Genomic DNA, 27,444 nt, shown 5'->3' on the forward strand with positions numbered 1-27,444 from the left:
GGAAAGCCACCTCTTCATGGTCTGTTTGCCTCTTGAAGTTGGTGTGAAGTGCAGGCCAGCGTGGGGTACAGGTGATCTGTGGCAATGTGTAGGACACCATCGTCTCTGTGAGGTACTCCTTGATATAACCTCAAGTCCTTGTGGTCCACCAGAGTTGGGTTGGATGCTCGAAAAAAGGCTCTGCCTTGTTGGAAGACAAGGGCTGGAAGTACTCCTGGAAATGTGAACATTAATCTGCATTGTTCCTGTCCAGAAATGGGATGTTGGTAGATAGGAGGAAGTCTTTGCCGATAGGACGAGCTGGAATCAGGTTTTTTACTGTAACTCATTGGTTAAGCTAGCCATTGTAATTTGCAGCAGGTGAACATGCTACAATGTCTCACCATGGAAACCACTGTGCTGTGGAACATGATGATGTTGATACTGTTGCTGCTCCTGCAGAGACACAAATGAATGCCATGGTGTCCTATTAACTGACCACATGCAATCAGTGAACTGGACACACAGAATTAGCATTTTATTACACAACAAGTTCACACAAATAAATCCTCACCCTTAAGTAATGGACTAGCAGCTAGCGTTGGTTAGATATAACACACAGATTATGGAAATATATGTATAGAAAATAAAGTAGACTGTCCAAATTTAATGTAATGTTTTATTAAAAAATGTAATGAAATTAGACTATTTACTTGCTTTTCTTGCCCAAATTGACCTAATAGCGGATGTCCCTGTTAATAGATTTTGACATGAAATGTGGCTAAATAAGTTGTAATGTTTCTAAATAATAATCTAATAAAAATTGAAAATGCACTCGCGTCAACTATAAGGAGGAAGTGACGTTTCAGCGTCACACCGGCTTCCGCTCTCTTTTCGTCGAGGTTCAGCTAGCGGCCGGGTGGGTACACGTTTTGTCCAGCACCTATTTGTCGATCTATGGCGAACGTCGAGTGGTTAAATGCGATTAAGACAATATGTCGTCCGTCCTATATCGACAGCGAACGTGTAGAGTATTGTGAGCTCGCTTCGAAGGCAGAAAATTATAGAAAACTGACTGAGCGCCACGCCAGCGGTCCGCATGTGGCGAGGCCTCGCGCCAGCTCCACTCGGATGCTAACGTTAGCTAAAACAGCGGGAGCTGCCCATCCAAATTAGTTGCGCACGATCATTAGAACAGTTAAACGTGACTGCGTGAGCATTTTGGTCCTAATGAATGTGAATGACCGGTCTGTGTGTGTGGCTGACTTGGCGTAAGCGATGCTGGCGGTGTTGTCAACGAGCTTGCTGACGTTGTGTCGCCGCCTCGACTCGGAGCTAACGGCAGTGTTTCCTCCACCATAGCCTGCAAACATGCAGATCTTCGTGAAGACGTTGACGGGGAAGACCATCACCCTTGAGGTCGAACCCAGCGACACTATCGAAAATGTCAAGGCAAAGATCCAGGACAAGGAAGGTAAGCGGTCACATTAAACTTCGTCTAGTTTCACGAGACACTTTGATACCAACTCTTATCTTCAGGCGTACTATTTTTCCCAAGTGTGGTCAAACAATGTGTGTAAATGGAAGTATTGAGAGTTAAGGTAGAGCAAGTCAGTTACGATATAACGTTACTGGCCGTCATGCTACTTTACTAATAACTTAGTATTTACTCATTAATGCAAATATCTTCGACATGTTGGCATCTCTGCCTTTAGTGCTTGAATGGATCAATGTTAAATACAGCTTAGTTGATAAGTGTTCTGTTTCCAGGAATTCCCCCTGATCAGCAGCGTCTGATCTTCGCTGGCAAACAGCTTGAGGATGGACGCACACTGTCTGACTACAACATCCAGAAAGGTAAGTTCATTTCAATCAAGGCCAGCTGTGCTTAATGTGTCAGTGAACCATAGACTGCATTAATACGTTGTTCGAAACCTGAATCTCCAGAACTAAGTCTTTACAATGCACCTGGTTGTTGTCAAATGGGGTTTGTGGATGTGACTGAACTTGACATCATGTTTTATTTGCCCACCAGAATCTACTCTGCATCTGGTTCTGCGTCTGCGTGGTGGCATCATTGAGCCCTCTCTCAGACAACTGGCCCAGAAATACAACTGTGACAAGATGATCTGCCGCAAGTAAGTCTTCAAAACCACCACCGTTTTTTTTGTTTTTACTTTCGTTTTGTACAATGCTGCTGTGATTTTCTGGGAAGTAATGACACCACAAGCAGTTACTCCCAAGTATTTAAAGTAATTGCCCTGACCGATTTTAAAGTAAAATGGAAGTGTATTGTAATTTGATAGTATGGTGTTTTGGTTAAATTGTGAAAACATTAACTGAAATGGCAGAACACAGCATATGTAGGTCAGTATAGGCTCTATCAATAATTCTTATGGAATTGTTCTTGGCACACCTATTCTTAAATTGTGAACCAGAACAAATCTGGCGTTTCAATTTGGTTCAGGAGAATCATTCTTTAAGCCGTCCCCTGACCACTTGTTTTTGCAGGTGCTATGCCCGTCTGCACCCGCGTGCCGTCAACTGCCGCAAGAAGAAGTGTGGACACACCAACAATCTTCGCCCCAAGAAGAAGCTGAAGTAGACATTGACTAAATGGGTTCGCTGCCATTTTGTTAAAATAAATGTAAGAAAATGATACTGCCTGTCTTGTATTATTCAGTGGAGGGAGGAATTGGTGAATTTGAATTGATGTGTGCAATATGTGATTGAGGATATGCAGGCAATTTTAAGTGCTAGGGAAAAGTAACCAGACCAAATAAACTCAAGTTACTGTTTTGCCAAAGATAAAAGATTAGAATGAGAAGAATTTGGCAAGTTATTCATCTGAAGCCTGTTTACAGAGTTATCTGGGTAATTCAGTAAAAACCTGCTTCCTAAGACTTGTGCTGGTTGACAGTCTGTGCTCTTCAAAAAACGGCTAGTACATTGTTTCACTCTCTCTGGTTTCAGCCTAAATTGGTGACTACAAAATATTGCCCGTCTGAACTGCATTAACGATACAGCCCAACACTTCAAATAGCTGGTAGTAGTCAAATCCAAATGAGAACGGGATTGTCTGTGCCAACACCTGCCCTTTATCAGCTGATTGAGCCACCTGGCAACTGAAATATATAATTTAAGGGTGTGTGTAAGATGTAAACTGTGAGAAGACTGAATAAGATTACACAATCGTGAGATTCTTGCCCTCCCTCAGTTTTAATGTTGAACAGTTCTATACAAATATAAGGAACTTCTCACTGTCAAATACCATACAAACGTCCTCAAATTCAGTTCTTGTAAAATGACAACACCAGTTTTACAGTCCAATGACCCAATACTTCAATGAAACTATCCACTACTAAATGAGGTATTGAGTCTTGATTGAAAGGTTGTTAGACGAAACAAATTAAAAAAAAATCTTAATCGAGATGAACTTCTGCATCATGCAAAGGTTGTTTATTCCAGTTGTGGCTTTTGCCTGACTGATGCATCTTTGGTACTGCATTCTCCCATAACTTTTTCAAAAAGCCTTATTCCAGTGTATTTAAGGAGGAATCCTCTGTATCTGAGACTAGTTAGGGACCTGTTGCTGATGTAACTATTCGGTTTTAATTCACAGCAATTCACAGAATACGTACATCGCCAACAGGTTCCTAAATAGTCTCAAAGATACGGTGGAGATCTCCTCAAATCTGTAAATGCACAATATTGATAAAAACTAACATTGAAATGTCTACACAACTGATTGTATTGTGTACTTTAAACACTTGGATCTGGTATTACACCCTTAAGTACAATAACTCGAGACTTAATTGATCCAGAGAGGTTTAATACTTAATTTCTTGGGTTGAACAGTTGGTCTCTTGTGTATACGGGCACCACTCTGTATTAAGTGGTTTGGGGCATTAATGATACACTGGAATAAGGCTGTTGTGACAAAGTGTTTGACATCAACTGTGAGGAGCTCATGCTGAGGAGCCGATGGCCTCCATTTCCTTCATGCTTGATAAAAGGCTGGTAGTGTGTAAAGCCGAACAAAAAAAAAAGGTAAGAAAACCCCTCTGTTGAAATGGATGGGAACAGGCTTTGTTTGCAGAGCTCTCATTACCTCCAAACTACTCATCTATTGCTAATTCAGTGACGCTTGCTTGTAGCAGCTGGTCAGAACTGTTAGTGTAGTAACTTGTCAAAATGATGAAACATCAATCTTAATTTACTGGAGGTACAATATAAACTCTTAATGTGATCAATAGCAACATCATGCACTAAGCCATTACTGTATTAGACTTGTTGGACTGTAGAGGTTTTTGACCATTTGATATTTTTAAAATGTTCTTAAGCTATAATATAAATTGTAGTTAGAAATACACCATCAGTTGAAAATGGTACAATACCATTCAAAGTAATAACTGCAGGTAAACGGTTTTGGTGTACATTATCTGGTAGTTTCACAACAGATTTAAATTACATTTTGAGCCTTTTAGATTTTGCAGTATACTGCATCATCGGCTAAAGATTGCACCTTATTTTAACCTATATTACTGAAGAAATCAACTCATCAGGGGGCGAGAAGCAAAGACCAAGATACTGTGCATCAGAAGGTTACATATAAAGCTCACAGCCAAGTGAATTAAGTACCTATTTACTAAACTACTGCAGTTGTGCTTTTGAACTCTTGCAGTCTCCCTGCATAATATTGTGCATGCACACAGCTCCACCTTCCTCAGCAGGGCTTCCGCAGAGCTCATGAGTTGTGCCTCTCTAGGGTTATTATTTACTATTCTGGTAAATGATAGTGTTGAGCAACACAGAAACATTACATGAAGCAGGACTGGATCATTTTGTGAACACTGACACATGTAAACAAACTCAAAACTTGGCACAAACATAATCGAGTGCAATCTCAGGTTCAACTCTGCCGGGTGAGAAAGCAGCGACTGTCCACAGACCAGTGACGCATCGGGATCTTCAAACACTGATCTTCTTGTCAAAGTGGCCAAACCTACCACACGCGGCTTGAATATAGCAGAAATTCTGCTGGTAGCCATCTCTGATTTCCCATCCTGACAGAGTAACGCATCAATGTACATGAATAATAGAATAAAGTGGTGAGAAAAGAGCAGTCCTCATAGAAAAAAAACCGTGGTACGCTGAAGAGGAAGAATGGGAGCAGGTTGCTGATGTTCTGGCTAGACGGGCCCCGGCTGCTGATGGTGAACTGGAGCTGCCTTTATTCAGGGTCTTTGCCTCAGTGTGTCCGACCAGACTCCTACTGGGTGCATCTCCACAGTGTTAAAGGAAGGGTGTTATTGTGTAAAAGCAGACATTTTGCACGTATAGCGAGTCTCGATTGTTCCCAGTTGTCTTTCTCGCAGAATGAGAAAATACATATCTAAAAGGTGTATTCACACAGGACTATTATTATGTGTGGGCCTCCGGCTGTGTAATGTGTCAAAAGTCTTCTGCCAAACTTGCAGTGAACAAAACTGTCACTTTGTTTTTTCTATGAACCATATGTCCAGAATTATGGTCAAATATTTATGTTTAATATAGGAGTAAAAAAGTAAGTGTCCATAAAACGTTATTTTACAACCATCTCGAGTCCTGAGGTGTGTCCTGCTGTGCTCTGCAGGAAAACAGAACTTGAGCTTATATTAAACACCGCCAGGCCATTTTCTTTTGATTACTTCCTTGTTTTACAGCTACTCTTGCCTCTTAATTCAGGAACAAAAACATAATACAAGGGGAGTGCCCACTTTGTATGAAAACAAAAAAAAGATACTTTACACAAAATAGAAATTTCTTTGATACTTGTTGAAAATGACGAAATAGCTAGTTTAAATCTTTAAAATGGTAATTTGAGTATGATTTGCTACCAATAAATCATTCAATCCTTTTGAAACATCAGTAATACGATCATAAATAATTGAGTCCATCACTGAAAAGACCGTCAGCTTCTAGCAGACACTACTCAGCATTTTACATCGTAAACCACCTGGTAAAAACACTGGATTGCTATGGTCTCAAAAAGAGGAAGAGGACGTTGTTCTTCCAGAGCAGATTCATCAAAAGCTTTCAGAGTGTTAATTGGTGATGGTGAACGAAGTAAAAACCTGTTGTAAATATCATATCATCCTCTTCAGGGGCTGAAGGACATGCAGCTGCTGGGAACTCGGCTATGGGAAAACAAGTCGTGGCCAGTTAGATCACACGGTCAACTGTTTATGATAAGCATACCAAGATCGCAGTGTTAATGTGACTTTTTATTTTGCACATAACACCGAAAAGAGGTTTGTGATAGCTGTCGTTTACCTGCACTGATCTTAAAAACACAGATCCATGAAGGTAAACACCGGTATATTTTCTTACACATTGCTTTGATTGTTGCTCTGCCGATAAACCAGTAAAACACAAATCAAGGCCACACGGGTGGAACCAGAGCCGACTGTGGAGATGCAGCCCAACTGCTGCTGTGGCTATTTGTCGATGAGTTTTGCCAAGCTCTGTCTCAAGTCGTTCAGGTCGCAGATTTTGACGTCAAGGACGTCGATGACGCGTCGGACCTCGACCTCCGCCTGGTTCTGCTCCTCCCGGTTAGACGCCAGCGTCTTTTCAGCACTCTGGACCCGTTCCTCCAAGTCGCTGTTTTGTCTCTCCAGATCCTACAGACACATTAACTGTAAATACTGTTGGCCAAATTGTATCCTTTCTCCTTTTGTGACATTAGCATGAGCAACCTTTGCTCCTAAATGTTTATAATACATTTGTTTGTGGAATACACCTTGCCGAGTAGTACTGTTATTCACTACGCCTTAAGTTGACTGTTTCCTTCTGTTCTTTTTGCTACATCTGTCCATAAATATTCCCTGATTATTAAGTGGGACAGAGGGCTAACAATAATACAGATTTGCTTAACATTTCTCTGTCTAAAGTTGGGCAAACAAGATGGACAAAAAGTACTTTGAAATCAGGACATTTTACACAAATGTTTATATCTGCAAAAATAATGAGTAAGATGTATCCAAGTGCATGCCTTTACTCTGTCTGTACAGTATTTGTGTATTTCTGTTAATTTAAATTTAAATATGTATTGTAATCCAAGCTCCACCTTTCTTTGTTTCATAGCCAGGCACATGCCTTTTTTAAAATAAAGTTAAATGAGAGTGTTATAACAGGCTTATTTGCTTTAAAATTGTTTATACCACAAGTTTAAATGTGCAATTGTGTGCTTTATGAGACCATTATGTATGCCAAATGCACCCATGAATATATTATGAAATGAACACAAGGACAGAACAGGTCAAATATGAATATACATAATTCAAAACTGACACCACTTCTTAAAATAATAAAGGACCTAATTAAGGCTATGCAATATGCATCAAGTACAATCTCCTGCATTAGCATGTCGGCCCAATACGGTGTTTTCTCAGTTCTCTTGAACTGAGCGGTCTCTGATTGGAGAACATCAGAAACCGTTTGTAAGCCGGTCAGCACTCTGCAGTATTTCTGTGTTTCTTACTAGAAGGAAGCTTCAAGACAACAGATATCAAACGGACTGAGACCTCAACATGATGGGGAAATGTAAAAAAAAAAAAGTAACATGGCGAAGACAAAATACACCGTGAATATTTCTGCTATGAATATCTGCGGAGTAGAAAACAGATTGTACTAGTAGAGGGAAAAAAAATCATCTCAAAATATAATAAAAATAATTCAAGCATCAATGGCAAAATAAAAAAGAATGTCTCCGCTCAAAGTGAAGATGAAATGCTTTTATCTACCTTCCTCTTTCAAGTGTGAGGACTTCTTAAGACCTTGACATACAGCAGCTAAGTTTCTTCTCAAAGATGATATAAAGAAACTAATTAGCTAATTTTCTAATAAAGTATGTGCCAATTCCCAGTAACAGGTTGACTGCAACATGATGTTGGACGGAAGGCAACAACACAGTTGTCATCTTACCTGAAGTCTCTGCATGGCCTCCTCTCTCTCTTTCTCCAGCTCACCCACATCTGTTTTTTTGCTCTGTAGATTGCAAATTTCCTATAAAAAAAAAAAACAGTAATTCCAAACTATCACAACAACACGTTCACGCCGCTTTACCACACATACACCATCCTCGTTTATCAGATCACGGGACATTTGTCACCCAAATACTTCATGTGGTTCTAAAAGAGGCCTTTATCAGGCTGGTGATAAGCTGTGTGACACCCTGATGTTTCCAGGGAGGGGGGATTCAGCCACTGTGAAAACCACTGTGACCTTGCACGAATCCTGTTGCCAGAACTTGAACTTGTTTGATTATGTTAATAAGGCTGGAAGACCGCAGCGACTTTGATATGCGTTTCATTTATCCAGAGAAAATGGGCTTTGGCTGAGCGTGCCCAGCATGCATTTGATTTAGCTCAAACGGAGACAAAATATTCACAAGATGATACTCTTGGCATCATATTAAAGCCCAGCTTGGAATCAGTTATGAAGACGAGTCAGAATCCTGATTTCACTTAACATGTAGTTGGCAGCTCTGGACATCCGCATCTTTTCTTATCTCGTATTAATCCTGTGATGCTGTGGTATTTTATAAAAGCTCTCTTTGTCTGACCAAACTAAATGATCCACAAAAACTATTACAGCGCTGTGAAGATAAATTAAGGATTTAATAACAATAAACACTAGAAGGGTATAAGTAACACACAAAAAAGCACATTCTCTTCTCAACATTCTGCTGAGTATTTGCCTCTTGGTGGAGATAAAAACAAGATTACTGAACCAGAAAGATCTAATTCAAAGCCTTAAAGGGCCGGTGTGTAGCATTAAGGGGGATCTATTGGCTGAAATGGAATATCATATTAAAAAAGTGTGTTTTCTTTCATATATAGTCACCTGAAAATACGAATTGTTGTGTTTTTTGTTACCTTAGATTGGGTCCGCTATGTTGCATCGCCATGTTTCTACAGTAGCCTCGAACAGGCGGCTAAATTACCGATCCTGCTGTGGCGAAGACATGACCCGCTCCACTCTGCCTCTGATTGGCTAGTACTTCTTGCCTTAATTGGTTTGATTGATTAGGTTAGGCATGAGTGAGAATGGTTAGAGTAAGTCAATCAGAGGCAGAGTCGGGCGGATCCTGCCTTCCCCATAGCAGGATTTGTAAACCCCCGGCTCTAGAAAGAGCCATTTGCGTCGCGGTCTGCCAACACGTTGGCACACTGGAGAAGTTTCTGTTTGCTGCAATCAGCAACCTCACCGCTAGATGCCACCAGATCCTACTCACTGGCCCTTTAAAGATGAATTAGAGAATAAATACTCCAACTAGCATTGGCACTTTTCCAGCTGACCTGGCTTAATACATTCACTAACAGTTTTACTGAATTTTTTTCTTCTTCTTTTTTCCTAGTATAAATGAACATCAGATGGAGATTGAGGCTCTATATTCACAAACCGAAAAAACAATCATAATCCAGTTAAATACTGGCAATATATCATGTGAGCTGGTGTATGAGTCGGCTGCATGTGCACACCTTTAGGATGCTAGATGGATTTGGACAGTGTGTAATGGGTGGACTGAACTGGTGTCTTGCCTGATCTTTGGCACTCAGCAGGGCTTCCAGCTCCTCCATTGATCGACTCAGCTCCTCTCCAACCGCCTGACCAGCAGCAGGAGGCCCCAGCTGGGCCTCTAGCTCTGCCACCTGGAACACACAAACACACCATTAATATATACTTATTAACATAACAAAAACACATTTTACAAGATAACAAGAGTTGACAGTCATGCTAGCAGCGCTGTGAGGCTGCACTTCAATCCATCAAATAGTTATTAAAACATTGTCCTCAAAACCACAACTATCAACCACAAGGGAGGGTGGACTGGAGAAAGAGATCATGGAGGCAGGGCGAGCTACATTATTAAGGGCCTGGGAGTTGGTAAGAGTACAATATTCAGCCCTCAGAAGTCATGGAGAACTGGGGAATTATGGTCTGTGGATGAGGTGCATTTGAACAAGTACACAGGTCATATTAAATATAACAAAATTGATATAAAATAAAGTATTCTTTGTAAACAACATAGTTCTCCTGATTAATGACAGTCAGCAGTAGACTGGACGTATCCAAAGCATGAATTGTTAAACAAGATGTTAAAAAACTGTTCATCTTGCTGTTATAGTGAAGCACAGAGGTTCTTTCACATTACATTAGTTTAAAATTAATTCTGATCCTAAAAAAAATGATACAAAAATCACTTCTGGAGTTAGAAAATCTATTAGAATTATCTTAATAATTATTTTAGTCTGAAGCTGGTCTGTCCAGATTTCATGAGAATATGTAATCAGGATTTCACTCATTTGCTAATGGACGAACAGGAGAAAAATGAGAAAGTGCTTGTTGCGGGTACAAAGAAAAAGGGTCAACAGAAATCCATTATAATGAGGAGAATGATGTACTAGCATCTCATTATAGCAGTTATCTAATGAAAGGCGTGTATTAACCTAATGTATGGTGTCATTTTATAAATCCAGAGAACACCCTATGACGTGTGCCACACACATACATTTATTTTCTTTCTCTAAATGGGGCAAAAAGAGGGCGGGCAGTATATGGTGTCCTGTAACGCTCCCCCTCCCCCTCCTCTGAAAAGAAAAAAACATCCCTGTTCCCCTCATCACACTGTTGCCAAACCCTGGGGGCCTGCTCTACTTCCTGCCACCTGGTTGACTTTGCTGCAGAGTGAGTGTGTGTTTGGGGGGGTAACCTTCACCTGGACTCGTAGAGATAGATGAAACCACAACGTTGGCTAAAAATAAAAAAGGGCCAGTTTTCTGTCACTGGCGGTTATAGTTTCATTGCAGACCGGTTGCGGCGGCACTTAATTCTGTCGCGTTGAAGGCGGCTTGTTAAGCTTGACCAAGGGCATGATTTTGTCCCTCTAAATTAAAGATGAAATGCATGCGTTCTGGCCCTGCGATTATCACGGGAGCCCGTCAACAGAAATATCCTAAGAAGGGGGCTGGATGAAAAATGCATCTGCAGTTTGGAAGAGACCAAGTCTGTGTGGGGATTTCAGTGCGATAGTTATAGATGTCTGAATAAAAGAATCTGCATAATATCTATCTAGTTTCTATCAGAGTGGTCACGTAGTGAGAAAATGTTTCGTAGAACAAAAACATATGCAGTATTTCTGCTTTGATTTTAATAGACACCATATGTCATTGTAAACCATATGCATACACATTCAGGTGTGATAGTTTGGTCAAAATATTTACCCTGATAATACGCAATGTTTAATAAACGGCAATACAAATTAAAGTGAATTTACTGCCATCTACTGCATATCTAGTTTATAATTCCCTCAGTAATGCATACTGTAAATGATAATTACCAGTTTACTTATATACTATATATCAGGTTTATAATATCCAAACTACATTGAGTGCAGGGACGTGCGGTCAGGTGAGGCAGAGCCTCGGCTTTAGGCTTGTTCTGCCGTTGCTCTTCTCCTACACTTTTATAACTAAAAGATAAGGAGGACTTTGTCCAGAAGGATAGACAAATGGACTTAATTTACAAGTAAAAGTAAGACCATGCATACCCTGCAGTAGGCTATATGGCCTATTTTATTTTTTTTATTAAAATTAGTATGAATTGTGGAATTGCGATGGCAAATTAATAGCAGACAGAGGGTGCAGAGGAAATACGCTCTTACTTTTCTCTGAGTCACTATACATTGGTATTCCTTACCTGTGTGTGTGTGTGTGTGTGTGTGTGTGTATAAAGAATGCTGATATGAAATATGAAAAACAACCAGTAGTCATTGTGCAAGCTGCCAATTGAATGGTGATTTAAGCTCCTCCATTGGGTTCATATATTTGTAAATATGACTGGAAGAGTCAGTGCCTCAGAAGTCACAAAGTCACCGCACATCACTGGTGCAGTGGCTGTAAATGCCCTCAATACAAGATGGGAATGTGACAAATAAGTTTACAGTGCGACTTGTTTTGGAGAGTTTGGCCTTATATTTTATCCGTTGGATGTGAAGTGGATTGATAGAAAGCAGAGCATCACATAACGCAGCGCTGATATGAGAACGCTCAACTCAGCACAGTGAAATGAAATAAGAAGTCTATGCAGGTTTATCCTGTTTTATGCAAGTTGCCATCTTTGTATTTCAGTGAATTACCTTATGATGCTTTGGAAACTAAAGCGCTGACTGTTGGACCACCTCCTGCTACACAGTCAAAACAATACAACAGAAAATACTCGTTTCTGATTCATTTTCAGGTAAAACCATAGTTCCAGTTCTAGTCAAATATTGATTAATACGCTACTCAAGTCCATTTACATGAATAATAGTAAAAAAAAAGAAGGCTATAAATATCTACAAATACCAACATAAATGTGGATCTTCGATTCCAATTGCAAAAATTAAAAAAGCCATGAAAGGAAAAAAGGTGACCTCATTATTAATGTAGTTTATTTTGAACTGCAGGTTCAGCCACAACACTGATGCTCAATGCTATTCTCTCTGGTGAAAGTAAGTTTAAATGGGTCAAACTGATTATAAACAATTGAATTATGGCCTTTGACTAGGTTTGATGCTACACTTTGAAGTGTCCCCAATTAAAAAAACAAGTCTCCTCATAACTGGGACAGCATTATAATTTAGATGGCTTATTGCAAACTGAGCTGCTAGTGGTGTGTCAGTTGCAACCACAAATGATGGGATGGTGCAAGAATAAATGCTATAGAATAGGCACAACATAGCCTCAGAAAGGCCCACTGAGTGGATCAGCAGCACCTCAACACTGTCCTTCCTGACCAATGAATTCGTCACCTGCTCTCTGAGGCGATCGGTCTCCTCCTGGTATTCAGCCAACTGCTTCTTCCACTGCTCCACGCTGCCGTTGGCTTCTTGCAGTGCTTCCACCAACTTGGAGTTACTGTCCTGCAGGGTGAAAAGCTCAGCCTCCAGGTTTATCTCACACATGGACCTGAGGGGAAGTCATGAAAACACACCGACTTAACTTAATGTCGCCATTATTCATTTCCATGTGGTGCTGCGGTTGGTTTATCAGAGCTTCTTATCTGAAAACACCCCATTAGCATTTCACAGTCATTTGAATTGTTGTTAAAATATAAACTATTGATTAGTGCAGCTTTAAAGACATGTTGCTGGTTGACTGAGAGAGAAGCACTGCTGGTGAGGAAGATGCAGAAGATAATGAGGTTATGATATCATGCTGCACCAGCTGTTTGGAGGAATTATTATATTTTAAGGAACCATTAAGTCAAGTATTTTAATGTGTTCAGAGAAGTCTCTCTGTCTTTTTTATTTATTTGCACAACAGAGATAAATGAATATCACAGTGCAGGAAGAGACAAAAAGCCAACTGGGCTTATTTGAAGCCTCCACCTATATAATATTTAACATTTTACAAAATTACAAACATAAAATGAAAAATTAATTTGAATATTATTACTCAGATATTTCTCCTTGTCATTCATGTCTTTGAGAGCAACCCTGCACAAGGCTAACTGGGATACAGAAGAAATAAACCAACTCAAGTGACGTGTTATCCATTATCAACATGTTGGACAGACGGATCGGGTCCTGTGTGCCAGTAAAGGTCAGGATTCAGTATTCAATAAACCAGAGAGATTTCACACCATGACGACCAAACTAACAGCTTGGCATCCATAAATCTACTCACCATAGCAACAGGAGAAAAAAATCCTGCGTAGGCTTATGACAATCCTCAAATAAAACCGTTGGGATAAGAGGTTGTAAAGCAGCTGGGTAGGAATGTTTTGCTTCCTGGTCTCAGATGGAAGGTTGAGTAATCAATAATGAGCTCCATGATGACGATAATAAGAATCAGCGAAATTCTGTGCTAGTTAGACCTGGCTGGTCTTAAGACATGGACACACAATTACACACCAACACTAATGCAGAACCAGGCAGAAGACACTTTTTGCTTTGCTGGAAAAGCGTTTTCAGATCGACTCACTGCTGATCTTCTAGTTTATCAACGCTGTTATTTTTCTCCAGAGCTTAAAGTGAGCTGTCCTTACACACCGGGCTGTGATGCTATGAAAGAAAAACTGAGGAAAAAGGGGCGTAATTTGAGTGAGTAGAGCACTTTTAATTTATCTTAGTCCTTCCTTATCTGTCGAGGTGCGCTACCAGACTGCTGCGGGTACCCTTTCAGCCTGCAATAGGTGATTTTATTTAGCCACTTGGGGGCAGCAGAAACAAGTTATGAACACAACATTGACATAGCAGCACATTGTAAAATGATATGGTTGCATCACCTGATGAATGCAAGTCCAATATCTAGCTCTGTTTTTGGTCTCAGTCACTTTAGCTGCTACCTGTTGTAGCTCAACTGTGTCTGTCTGCTTTTTGGTGACGAGCAGGTTGAGTACAGTGAGTGTGGTGCCGCAATGAGAGCATCGCTATGAGAGCGTCGCTATGATGGCATCACTATGATGGCATCGCTATGATGACATCGCTATGATGGCATCGCTATGAAAACGTCGCTATGATGGCATCGCTATGAGAGCGTCGCTATGATGGCATCGCTATGAGAGCGTCGCTATGATGGCATTGCTATGATGGCATCGCTATAAGAGCGTCGCTATGATGGCATCGCTATGAGAGCGTCGCTATGATGGCATTGCTATGATGGCATCGCTATGATGGCATCGCTATAAGAGCGTCGCTATGATGGCATCGCTATGATGGCGTCGCTATGATGGCATCGCTATGAGAGCGTCGCTATGATGGCATCGCTATGAGAGCGTCGCTATGATGGCGTCGCTATGATGGCATCGCTATGAGAGCGTCGCTATGATGGCATCGCTATGATGGCATCGCTATGAGAGCGTCGCTATGATGGCATCGCTATGAGAGCGTCGCTATGATGGCATCGCTATGATGGCGTCGCTATGATGGCATCGCTATGAGAGCGTCGCTATGATGGCATCGCTATGAGAGCGTCGCTATGATGGCGTCGCTATGATGGCATCGCTATGAGAGCGTCGCTATGATGGCGTCGCTATGATGGCATCGCTATGAGAGCGTCGCTATGATGGCATCGCTATGATGGCATCGATATGAGAGCGTCGCTATGATGGCATCGCTATGATGGCATCGATATGAGAGCATCGCTATGAGGGCGTCGCTATGAGAGAGTCGCTGTGATGGCATCGCTGTGATGGCATCGCTGTGATGGCGTTTCTATGATAGCGCCGCTATGAGAGCGACGAGAGTGAACCAAAGGTTGTGGCTGGGCAGCTTTAAGTTCAATTTGGTATAAAGCTATGTTAAGCCGAGGGGAGCTGCAGATTCAGGTGTTAATTCTCTGTAGGTTCATCGTAGCATTTTCACATAGTTATTTTTACATTGCTACTATAAAAACAACAATCATAACCGCTGTATTGCACAGAAACTACAGTCTCAGTTAGTTGCAGCGAGGAGCATCACATTCCCATTACCTGAGAAACAAATATTTCCAGTTTACAAAATACTTTTCATTTTCTGTCACTTGTTTTCAAATAGCAGCTCTCATGTCAGACAGAAAGCCCTCCGTTGTCGTGTGGGTGCAAGCTTGTCTCTCCGTGTGGATAATAGTATGTTTTGATGTAGAAGAAAGTGCCGTCTCTACAAAACGTGTTCCCTTTGCCAATGAGGCCATGTCTTTGTTCATAAAAAGGATATCACAGAAACTTGTCAACAGCTTTCACCAAATTTTGGTGAACAGTTGAGCCATGGGGCAGAGAAAAAAAGTTTTTGTTTTCTCAACTACTAAAATCACTTCTGAAAAAGAAATGAGGCAGATTAACATTTTGTTTAAATATGATCTAAATGTGCACTCTTTAAATGCTTTACAGTTTAATGCCTTGTAATTGTTGAGGACAGGCTTTTAGCAGTCGGGGTACATTTCATTTACCGTACAGAGCTACAAAGTGTTCTGGGCTGCTCACAGGATCACAACCTTAGCATTAAACTTTCTAAACTCCAACAGATACATTTCCATTCCAGTACTCCCACTCACTCACATCTGCTGCCCTGGTTTTTGTTATGTCTCTGTCTTTTGTTTGTTCTTTTGTTAATATTACTATGCTGTATGTTTTGCTGAAAGCCTAAATATTCTTCCATAAACATCAGAAGGTCCAGCTAAATGATGCCCCTCTTTTCTGTTTCTCTTGTTCTTGTCTTTCTGCCTGTGTAGAATGTTCGACAGATACAATCTAATATAACCTGTTTTCAAATTCAGGATATTTACTTGATGTATTTTCTTACTATAATAAATGTACTTTTACTTAAGTAAAGGATTTGATTACTTCTTACACCACTGCTAAAAACAACAACATACTGGGTTAATAAAAATACAAAAGACTAACAAACCCAAACTCAAGACTAAACTGAACATTGTAAGACTGGTCTGGTCTTTACATTCATCTGCTGAAGTGAAACACACTAAAAACATTGTTATTACCCTTCAGACAACATCTTTTTGACCCTCTCCTTCTCTGCCGTCAGCTCCACTTCAGCACTCTTGCTGCGGAACAGCTTTTCCTCGCCGGGCCCGTTGACTGTGAGCAGCGGGGGAGAATGGCGCTCCTCGGACAAGTCCTGGACCAACAGGGACACAAAACAATCAGGACGTGAGCTCTGCTGTCGAGTTCAAAGTTAGAGCAGCAGCAGCTCCGTTCATACGTCATTAAGTTTCATTCTGTACGAGAACATTTTGTGTTATCAGTGTTAAACATTAAGGAAAAGATTATGTTTCATTATGTTTGGGATTAAATCCTCATCGACTCCTCTGGCCTCCCAAAAGTAAAACTGCAGAGTCCGTTCAGAGAAAGTGCCCGTTAAATCTTGATTTGTGCATCTCACTTTACATTTTGAGTCTTTATCCTTTGAAACGTATTAGTTTTAGTTCGATTTTAGTCATCTTTACTCAATTTATAAACAAGAAGAAAAAAAAGAAAGATAATTAAGATCATCATCAAAAATAATATCTTAACAATCTCAGCTAAAGGTCCATTCAGAGGCTTGATTGCAGCTTTTATTCAAATCACATGATCTTCTTCAGCAGACGAAGAATCGAGTTGTTCACATTTTTATTTTTATCTGACCACTTTAAGGACTTTGTCGCGCTTCATCCGTTGTAGATTGTAGATGTATGTCACCCTTCATAGTGACGTTTTGTGAACTTCCTCTTTCGTTGCGAGGAACAAATCAGATACATTTTAATTCACCCCTTTTTGATTTTAAAATGAGGTTTTCTTCTCCAAGTTGTGCTTTGTATGAAATATTTACCAAGACCATGAGATAAGCACCCAGAAACTGTAGCTTTAGTTTGCTCCTGTGCAAATAAAAAAAAGACAGCATTAATAATTTTAATAATAATCCAATCATTTACATAGATAAGAATGGAAATTCATTTTGCTGGGAACAAAATAATTGAATAGTGTTTCATCTGACCGTTGTTTTGTAGTTGTTCTTTAGATACCTCTAGAATGAACTAAACCCTTAATAATATCACCAATAATGATACGATAAGTAGTGACTAGTACTTACCAGTTAATATTAACTCATGCAGTTAACTTGAAAGCTAGTTTTGGAGAGGAGATTAAGAAAGTTGGCGCCTCAGAGTAACATATCACATATGGCACCTGTGACCTTTAGTCCGACACTGACTGGATCTGCAGCCATGAAACATTAAGAAGGTTCAACTCATTCCTTGTTTGCAGCCTGGTTGTTACATTTGGACATCAAGTTATTTGGGAACATATTTGGTCCCTGGGAGATTTATAAATCAAGTAAACCGTAATACATCTGACAGCAGTGTTTGCTTTTCCTTTTTGTTACTTCATTAGGAGTAGCCTAATATACATGTAGAACATGAAAGTTAAATAAACTGAATGGTGATACGGTACAAGAAGAGTCATTTAGGTTCCTCTCATGTCAAAGAGACTTTGAACATGACATATACATGCGGGTGGCTTAACTCCAGCCTGGCACATTCAAGTTTAACCAATCTGCTTTGATATTTTCCTTCTCTGCTGCCCAGAAATGGGATCATGCTTCCTTTCACAGTTTTGTGAACCATTTTCCTCAGTTTGAGAAAGAAAGTCTCCTTTTTTTTAAAGCATGCAGATGAATTAACTTGAGCACATTTCTTTACCCAGCGTCGTTCTTCTTTCCGAGTGGTAACCTAAACCTGAACTTGTCGACCACCGAGTGCCTCACTGAAGCATTACAACCCCTCACTAGTTATAGAAAAAGATTGTATTAATAATTGGAGCAAGCCTGAGTGTATTTCTCTGAGGACGATAGTATATCATCTATAGCTGAGCAGCTCTCTGTCTGACCTCATGGATGAATATGGAAATAAAACACACAGCCAAGCAAAGTGTCCAGAGGAAGGAACCCAAGAACGGGAAAAATCAAAGTCAAGACAACTCCAGTCCGGCCCCAAAGCCAAAGGATCGGCTGTGCGTATCTCTGAATAATTCATTCTGTGGATCATGTTTAAGTCATAAATAGGATTACAAATTTACAGCAGTTTTTCCGTATGATGTTTGCTAACAGGCTGAGTGGAAACCAGGCAGACACACAAGAGCACAAGTCTGTGACCAACAACCAATTAGCAAAAGTTCAAAGGAATTTCAACTTTTAAAAAAAGGACAATTCTGTGTGCCGTCTGTTCTCAGGGAATATTCCAGGCTATCATTGAAGTCTGCCTTCTGGATCTTCTCAATTTTGATGAAGTAAATTCACATGAATTTGTTGCCATATTGTGTACATTTTCAATAGATTGTACAGACTAAATTACATGTTGTGCCGTTGTTGCAGTCGTTAACTTTTTACTCTTTTGTAGCAAACACCAGCTGTGCTCTGAAGCTAAATTTGCTCTGAAGTCAACTTTGATCAGACTCCAGATGAATTATTGAGCATGATAGTCTATGCAACACTGAGACGCATGACTACGAACACCGCAGTCCCTTAGATAAAAGAAGATGGTTGTCTTTGGATTGTGGGGTGTGTGTTTTTACGCACCTGGGAGAGCTGAGGGTTTTGCATATGTCCCATGATGCATCCGTGGAAGGCAGAGGGAAGTGTCAGATGAGGAGAAATAAGGAAAAAAAGCAGATCATAGATAAATAAACCCATGCCATTATTTTGACCATACATACAGTGATGTCTAGTTCATGAAAGCTTTACCATTCACCAAGTTTTCAACTTAGTTTGTTTGATCTTTGTTTCTGCACAGGTATCGATTAATTTTTATTTATAGTTTGTTTGGAGAGAATTAAAGAAGAAGAGTCATGAGGAGGAGCAGCGACTGCAACTGAAGGCTAAAAAAAGGGATCCTGGTACCGCCCATGTTGTTTGAGTGACACGCGATCTCTGGGAGGAGCACAGTAAGTGAGCTCAGTATCATCGAAACGAGATGCCGATCAAATAATATTTAGTTTTACCGTTTTTTTATTTAATCAACAAAGTGGAATACAAATAAATATCGGATTAAAAAAACAGGTCTACTTTTTGGAGTTTCGAGAGGCTTGCTTTGAAATCGATGGATACCCAGATAATTTAATATTCAAAGGCTGAAAGCTGATGTCTCTGCGCCACTGTTCATCCTAAGTACATCTATGGCGTTTACTTATTTATCCGAGCATCAGCGCGTTTGCTCCCATAGCTTTATAAAGCCTCTTTTTCCCGTTTTACTGAGACACAAACCTAATTTATTTATTCATGTGTCCGTGTGCGCACACACACACGCACGCACGCACACACACACACACACACACACACACACACACACACACACACACACACACACACACACACACACACACACACACACACACACACACACACACACACACACACACACACACACACACACACACACACACACACACACACACACACACACACACACACACACACACACACACACACACACACACACACACACACACACACACACACACACACACACACACACACACACACACACACACACACACACACACACTTTTAGCTGGTTTTAAGACCAAGTCTGTGGTTTAAAATATTGATAACTGGCATTTCTGCATGGATACCATGTACGGATGGAGAAAGCCGAGCTAAAAAGCTCCATTCAGCAGGCACAAACAAATGACAGCTGTTACCTGAAACAGCTTCTGTGTCCTGCTGTGTTTACACTGCTGTTCAGAGGATTTATGGGCAGAGATGTCATCTCTTCTGCACTCTTTTTGACATGAGATCAGAGCAAAGCGGCAGCCGTGAGCTAACCAGATGTCACACTCACACTTTTTTGCTTCTTTAAGTAGGTTTTCTTTTGTGTACAATCACCTGAAATGTTTCCGTTACCTGAGAATGAGCCGTTTTAATCTACATCCGGAGCACCGACCTCTGGCTCTACATCTTTCCGTTTTCATGTTTTTGAGTCGACTACCATAGTTCTCCTCCACATTTGGCACGTTGTGCCTCCTCACTGCTAGAGGACGCAATAATATCGTATCATGATCATATCATATCATGGGACTTCTGGTGATTCCTATCCCATAATAATAAGACCAGCTTATCTTATATTTCAATAAACCGTTTGCATATGACTAGCTTGATCTTTACTCTTGCACATTCTTATTTAAGCTATTTTATACTGACCACCACAAATATAAACAGGGCAATGTCAACGGCCAATACTACAACACTTAAATGAAGAATCTAATAAATAATAAGTATATTCCCTAAATGTTATTTCATAGCATAAACAAGTTACCCGTCAGTTCTATAATGGGCTTTATATTGATTTTGTATTCTTCTTCTTTATCTCACTAAACTTCGCCATCTCCTCCTCCATCTCAGTTTTGAGCTCTGCAAACAAGCCTGAAAGCTGAAGCTCTACTGCATGAGATTCCCTGCTGCCATCCGCATATCAGAGGCAGAAATGTGCTCTGTACCGCTCGAGGCTGCACAAACACACCTCCGCAATACGGTAGATGGCTACTGACAAGGACTGTTACTGACCAGCTAAATGGGATGCAAAACATACAGATACAGCAGAGGAAAATAAAATGAGACAAAATACTGCAGCTCCTTTCCAGCATGTACACATTATGTTGTAGTTTATTATGATGTACGGTTTGAATATTTAGCTGTGTATTATTACATTTTCTTCCTCTACCTGCTGATGTTTTGATTAACATTTCGTAGCAAGAGACATTCACTCACATCTAACTCAAGCACTTCCTTTGGTAAACTTTGACCTCGATCTACACAAAATAGTTCTGTGTTGGTGGAGAGCTTTAAAACTATTTATAATGTTGGTAAATGAAAGCCATATCATCCTAAATGGAGCTCATACATAAAATAACCTCATGTACTTACACTTCATAACAACTTTGACTGGCTATTATATCCATATTACACAGGTTCAGAGAGTCAGCAACGTTTTACAATGTGCAGCGGTGAGTCGGAGGGTTTGATAATAAGGACAACGACACCTCTGCGTTTACTGCCCAACACAAAAATCAATGACTGCTGTTTTTTAGAAATCAGGCTACTCGTCTGCTTGCGTCTGACCTTGCAGCTTTATCCAGGTGCTGTTATTGTCCGTCCGTCCGTGTGTGTGTGTGTGTGTGTGTGTGTGTGTGTTTGTCTGTGTGGATGAACATGTGTCACTGTGCTCTGTGAGTGTTACTTGGTTGTCACGGTAACAGTATGTAACCCCTCTGCTTGCTGACCTTGATCTATATGTGTGCAGTTTGATGTGTTCTCCACTTTGCTTTTATTCTGTTACATTACCATTTGTAACAATGTTAATTAAAAGAATTGTAACATAACGTGTTTAGAGAAGCTTTCTGGTGGTAAAGACGCTTTCCATGTCCAAGTCCCCCTTTTTTACTTTTCCCTAATTTACAAAGAGATCTCAAACTAAGCTTTTGTCATTGACTCCGAGTCTAAGAAATTAAAGATAAGATATTAGAGTGATCAAAAAGAAAGTAACTGATCAATGTCAAATACACTGAGGGAATAGTAAACTGAGCCTTAATCTGATATAAAAGGTTAATATTAAACTGAATATGACAGATTAGAAGCAAATTTGCAGGCAACAAAAGGACTTTTGAATCAGCTCACATCCGAGTGTCAGAGCTGAGGTCGCGGTTGGCAGCGTGACTGCAGTCTCTGAGACCTGCTGAGTGGCTCTTTGCTAGGACACACACACACACACACACACACACACACTCACTCACACCACTCACGCCACTCACACCACTCACACCACTCACACCACTCCTAGCATAGCAGCTGTGAAGCCATGTTTGTACAATTAAATAACTGCCTCTGAAATTGAGTGTGTTTTGGTGTTGAAAGAAAAGAATAACTCTGTCTTCTGATCTACTTGTACTGTCGCTACAAGCCGTCTTGTTTTGTGAGCGAGAAATAAGTGAAGGATGAAGAGTTTCCACTGCAGGCAAACTTTCTCTTGTCAAACTGAACCTCAGAGTTATCAAGTCCACTAAGAAATCACAGACGCTGGCAGTATACAAACTGGCCATTGTCCTTTCAGCAGCAGCCAGATTCCCTTCAATTATAAACGATTTGGCTTTTCTCACTTCCTCCAACTCCATTTTCCTGATCCCTCATCCTTCTTTCCTTCAGTCCCAGACATTACTGCCCCTTCAAACACCTTGAGCCCGGCGTCTCTTTCTGCCGCTCATCTCCATTTGTCATGCATTAAATATTTTTATGGAGTTAACCAACGGGAGAATAATTGAGCAGTCAGATGAAGTTACATGTTTGTAATCTCGTGATTCGGTATATGTTTAAAATAGAAACAAAGCCACTAAATCTTTTGGCATATTACTGCTCCGTTCTGTCGTATCGGCCTGGGAGTCACGGGCAAGATCCTGAACATGTTTAAAAATGTATTTCCTCTAAAGTCTGAACAACAAACACTTTTCAGACTTTGCTCATATAATAAAACCAGTGGTTATTCAACCCTTACTAGCAGTGCCAGTTCCAATTTGTGCTTCTTGTGATGGTTACACCAATACATGTTTTTATTATTTTAAATCCTATTGCTGATTACTACTCATGTCTAATTCTGTAAAAAACTAAACTATCCTTGATGCAGATAGTGTTGGTTTTATATCTCTGCCATTTCAGAATTCTTCCACCACACCAATATAACCATATTTGTTGTTGTCAAAGCATCTAAATACTCAATATATATATATATATATATATATATATATATATATATATATATATATATATATATATATATATAGATAGACACACACACATACTGTGTATATAGCAAAATACATTAATTAATATGTTAATGTTCCCGTATTATTCACTTATTTTGGCTGATTAGGTCTTTTGTCAGATCTGTCACGATGATTTATAGCTTTGATTTTTCCCCCAGTATATTTAAGAAGACGGAGCTTCCATTTACTACCAAGGGAACGCTATAATGAGCCAAACTATGAACACATTTAAGAAAGTCGAGCAGTGCTTTACCTCTGGAGCTGCAATGTTAAGCGCAGGGTTGGCCAGTTCAAACCTCTCCTGAGATTTCTCTCTGGCCAGACGGGCCGCCTCCTTCACCTCCTTAAACTGCTCTGCAAACTACAGGTGGACACAGAAGACAGAAGTTACACAGGGTATGCCTCAAAACGCAAACGCACCATGTCTACATCATACTTAAATCACTGTTTTAAATCTTCAGCTGGTACTTGTATATAATAATAAAAAATACCAATAAATGTCATGGGAGGAAGTATGTGAGAACCTGCATTATGGTGAGGAAAAGATATTGGAGGTGTTTTGTGTCTGTGTAATAATCCAGCTGCATCAAACACCGACAGAACACAAGACGCGTTAATATGAATTAGAAACGGGGGAAATTGGGCCTCCATCATCACATCACTGTACTCTCCATAGTCACTCTTTTTCCACCCTCGCCCTCTCTGGGAAATATTGAATAAATGAAAAACTCTTTACGGATTTTTATTTCAATGTTGGCGAGGTGTGTGTGACAGCAGTTTACCTGCTGCAGCTGCTGCTCTGTGGAGAAGCCCAGGCCGTAGACGGTGTTGGCCCGGCTGTCTGCCCACTGGCCAAACTTCTGGGAGGTTTTGGTGAAGGTCATGTTGGGAGTGATGGTGCTGTTGATGATGGCCTGACACCACAGAGAATAAAATAAGTAATAAATAACATAAAAGTAGGTAAATGATCCCGTAGGAAGTAGAGCAAGAACCGAGAGGGATATTAAACATCAAATATGCACACTAGAGTGGGTTCAGACAAAATATATAGAGGGGGGGGGTCAACCCTAAAATATATATGAGATATAGATAAAAGAGAAAAATATTTGAATATTTTTGTTTGCTATAAAAACTAACTAATTTGTTCACTGGAGCACATTTATTATTCATATTTAGCATTTTCCTTTTAATATAAATATGTTTGTTTGTATTTTAAAATCAAATAGTATATTTCCTTAAAACACTATTTCCAACCAAGTTTTTATTTCACAAATTTCTTTAGGATTTGAGCTTTTAGATGAATCCACAACTACAGAAGTTGTGATGAAGGTGCATCGACTATAATTCTGCTCATGCATGTGCTTGTATGCAATTATCAAGCTTATGTGCTTAAAAAGCTTGTTTTACAAAAAAGGTCATTTTCAAGGACAGAGAATTCACAATATCAAGAATAAATAATTTATGTTGTCTTTAAATGCCAAATTCATCACAGCTCATTGTAATATTTTTCACCAGAACATATGCAGATTTGTATCTGATAATCAAGAGGCCAACATTTCACTGTGGAGCAGCTCATTGCAGTAAACGGGCTGCTGTTTGAATTCTGTTTTTCTTTAGATCATAAGCAACAATAAATAAGACTGCTACATTAATACCACTAGTCACATTTAGATTGTGTAGTCATCTAAATCTGGAGCCTTTGCGTAATTTACAGATTAAAAAAAACATTGTGACGGTCTACCCGAGGACTGTGCATGCATGAAGATACCAAACAGCCAGGCCAGAAAAATAGCTCGTTAAAAAGCTTTTTGTGGTGTGCGTTTATCGTTCCAGAAATATTCTCGGGGGATTTGTTACCAAATGTAGATTTCTTTGGTCTCCTCTCAAAAATACTGAAGTGTCAGGGTGCTACATTGGCACAACTGAGTGATAACAATAAAGAGTTTTTATTTAGGTGCCAACAAGAGCCCCGTGTGTTTTACTGTTCTTATGGACACGTTATTACAGATGTGGGTGTGTTATAAATATTCCGTTGACAATGTGCAACTTCGACTAATGCATCCCCACCCATAACAGCCAAAAGCTAATGGAAAACAGATGTATGTTCCTATATTTGAAGAAGCAAAGGCTAGGAGGCGGGGCGAAATAAAATGCAAGTCAGTAGGATTTGACACCCCACAAATGAAGAATCCCTCCACCAATGTAATATGAATACCACAGGAGTAAAACACTGTTAACTCACTGTTAGTAAAAAGCTGCCGTACGTTACTGCAGAAGTAACGGGCCCAGCAAAACCTGGATCTGATTTTTCAAGCAGTTCCACAACACTACATGTTATAATTAATAAGGCAATCAAGTTTGTTTAAAATCAATCAATGTTGTAAATTACTTTTGGAAAATGTCATTTAAAGAATGATTTTAGTTTTTAACGTTTCTTCTCTTTCAAGAATCTATATGCAGAATAACTTGTTTTTTGTGTCTTGGCCTAAAACCAAATAAGAACACGTGTGATGTGAACCTATGAAGCAGCATTTATACATGTGTATCTGTGCGGGCTCCCACCTTCGTCCCACCAACACTGATGATGCGGTAGACGCTGCGGCTGGCATCGTAGAAAAAGGAAACTGTGACCGCATGTTTACTGGCTGGCAGCCAGTTCCGTTTTGTGGCCGGGTCGATTTGGAAGACATGAGCTCTGGCGCTGAAGATGGGCTGCTCCCTTTAAAAAAAAAAATTTAAAAACTCAACAGAATGTATTAACTTAGTGTTTCAGGTGATTTATTGTCACATTAATTTACAAAAGGCTTGTGAATACATCCAGGCAGGTAGGATGAGGTTTGAGTCATGTGCTTTTTTTTATCTATAATTTTCCATTTTATTTAAAAGTGGTTTGCAGTCATAAAGAAATTAGTCAGTATTGGCTGATAGCCAAACCCAGGTATAGTATCAGGACTGAAATAGTGAATTTGATGCATCCTTACTTTGTATTTTAGGTATAAGATTAAAGAACTACAAACTATTCCCAGACAATTGTTGAAATGTTTTTTCCAATGCTTCAGAACCAAAACTTCCATTCATCTAGAGAACAGCTTTTGAAATGTTGATTGTTAATTAATTGTCTTTTTTAAATCACAATATAATCAAAAAGAACCAGAGAACCAATAAGCAGCATCGATAAAAGTACTAGTATCGATAAAATCCTACAGATACCCATCTAATCATTATCATCTGTTTGAGTGTGACCCAATGATTTGTTTGACACTTTGAGGACCCCACTCTTCCACTGAGTGTACAATGATGATGGATGAAGCTATAAATAGGTACAAAAATACCCTCAATTCCCTAATATTATTGTCAGGAACCTTGAGGTCATGGATGTTCTCCTGGTGTAATGAAGCTGAAGATTTGCTAACCGCTAGCGGTCCAAATCTGCTCTCTTTAAAGAACCATAAACTCGCCGTGATGACTAACCGTGGATAGAGATCACGGGATGAGGAGGGACTACGCGGGCACTTTGGTGAATTCATGCAACATTACACAGCTAATAGAGTTTGCACAATGTCAATGTATGCAATGGGCTGTTCCCATTGCAAGTCAATTATATACTGACATTAATGAGGATAATGTGTGTGTGTGTGTGGGGGTGGGGGGGTGGGGTGGGGGGGGCTCTGTTCTTTGTGTAAGCATGAGAAATAACCATTTATATAGGTCATCAATGTCTATAGGAAGCATTGTTCCCACTGGGTTTGGTTGGAATTACTGAACATTTGCATACAAACAATCGTTATTGTTTCCACACACATTACTGGAGCTACAATTGACAATAAACAATAGCAGCAGAAGCCAAGGAAGCAGATTCTGGTGTCAGGTCCAGGATAACAGAGGCCAGAGATACAATAAATATGACCGATTGATGTCACAAAAAACGGACTGAACAACGGTCACAGACATGGTGAGCAAACTACGACCGCAAGTCTCTAGTTTGTATATTCTGATACCTACCCTCACAGTGTGTAACATGTCAATAGTATGTCTATGATAGTTAGTCAAGGACTCACAAAATGTGTGGGTTTTTTGGTATTTTGGGTTCAATCCGAGCACACAAACATTTCTTCAATAATAAAAATATTCAAACAAATGAAGATTTTTGGTGCATAT

The 27,444-nt window shown here is 39.9% G+C and overlaps 2 protein-coding genes across 4 annotated transcripts in view; one reads left to right on the forward strand and one right to left on the reverse strand.

The window, feature by feature from the left end:
- The first annotated feature begins 843 nt into the window (after nt 1–843).
- Nucleotides 844–2,640, forward strand: LOC117729360 (ubiquitin-60S ribosomal protein L40). The gene is made up of 5 exons (XM_034530364.1): nt 844–898; nt 1,342–1,453; nt 1,750–1,836; nt 2,015–2,117; nt 2,491–2,640. Exons 2-5 carry the CDS (start codon nt 1,351–1,353, stop codon nt 2,582–2,584), a joined length of 387 nt encoding a protein of 128 aa, XP_034386255.1. The 5' UTR covers nt 844–898; nt 1,342–1,350; the 3' UTR covers nt 2,585–2,640.
- A 534-nt stretch (nt 2,641–3,174) lies between these two features.
- Nucleotides 3,175–27,444, reverse strand: part of LOC117729359 (homer protein homolog 3-like) — a 37,454-nt gene continuing 13,184 nt past the window's right edge. For 2 of the 3 annotated variants that reach the window (XM_034530360.1, XM_034530361.1), the window contains 9 exons: nt 25,849–26,005; nt 24,069–24,200; nt 23,540–23,647; nt 19,055–19,063; nt 16,485–16,621; nt 12,818–12,974; nt 9,567–9,677; nt 7,948–8,028; nt 3,175–6,644 (listed from right to left, as the gene is read on the reverse strand). In XM_034530360.1, coding sequence (XP_034386251.1) covers nt 6,459–6,644; nt 7,948–8,028; nt 9,567–9,677; nt 12,818–12,974; nt 16,485–16,621; nt 19,055–19,063; nt 23,540–23,647; nt 24,069–24,200; nt 25,849–26,005 — 1,078 coding nt within the window. In that variant the 3' untranslated portion in view covers nt 3,175–6,458. The remainder of the gene's footprint in view (nt 6,645–7,947; nt 8,029–9,566; nt 9,678–12,817; nt 12,975–16,484; nt 16,622–19,054; nt 19,064–23,539; nt 23,648–24,068; nt 24,201–25,848; nt 26,006–27,444) is intronic. The other variant, XM_034530363.1, reaches the window with a different exon arrangement.

Source organism: Cyclopterus lumpus, chromosome 4, assembly GCF_009769545.1.
Source record: "Cyclopterus lumpus isolate fCycLum1 chromosome 4, fCycLum1.pri, whole genome shotgun sequence".
NCBI classification, from domain to species: domain Eukaryota; kingdom Metazoa; phylum Chordata; class Actinopteri; order Perciformes; family Cyclopteridae; genus Cyclopterus; species Cyclopterus lumpus.

Coding starts and splice junctions, on each gene's coding strand:
- LOC117729360 (XM_034530364.1), top strand. CDS start 1,351: ATGCAGATCTTCGTGAAGACGTTGACGGGGAAGACCATCACCCTTGAG. Junction 1,837..2,014: donor TGACTACAACATCCAGAAAG/GTAAGTTCATTT, acceptor TTTGCCCACCAG/AATCTACTCTGCATCTGGTT. Junction 2,118..2,490: donor GACAAGATGATCTGCCGCAA/GTAAGTCTTCAA, acceptor TTGTTTTTGCAG/GTGCTATGCCCGTCTGCACC.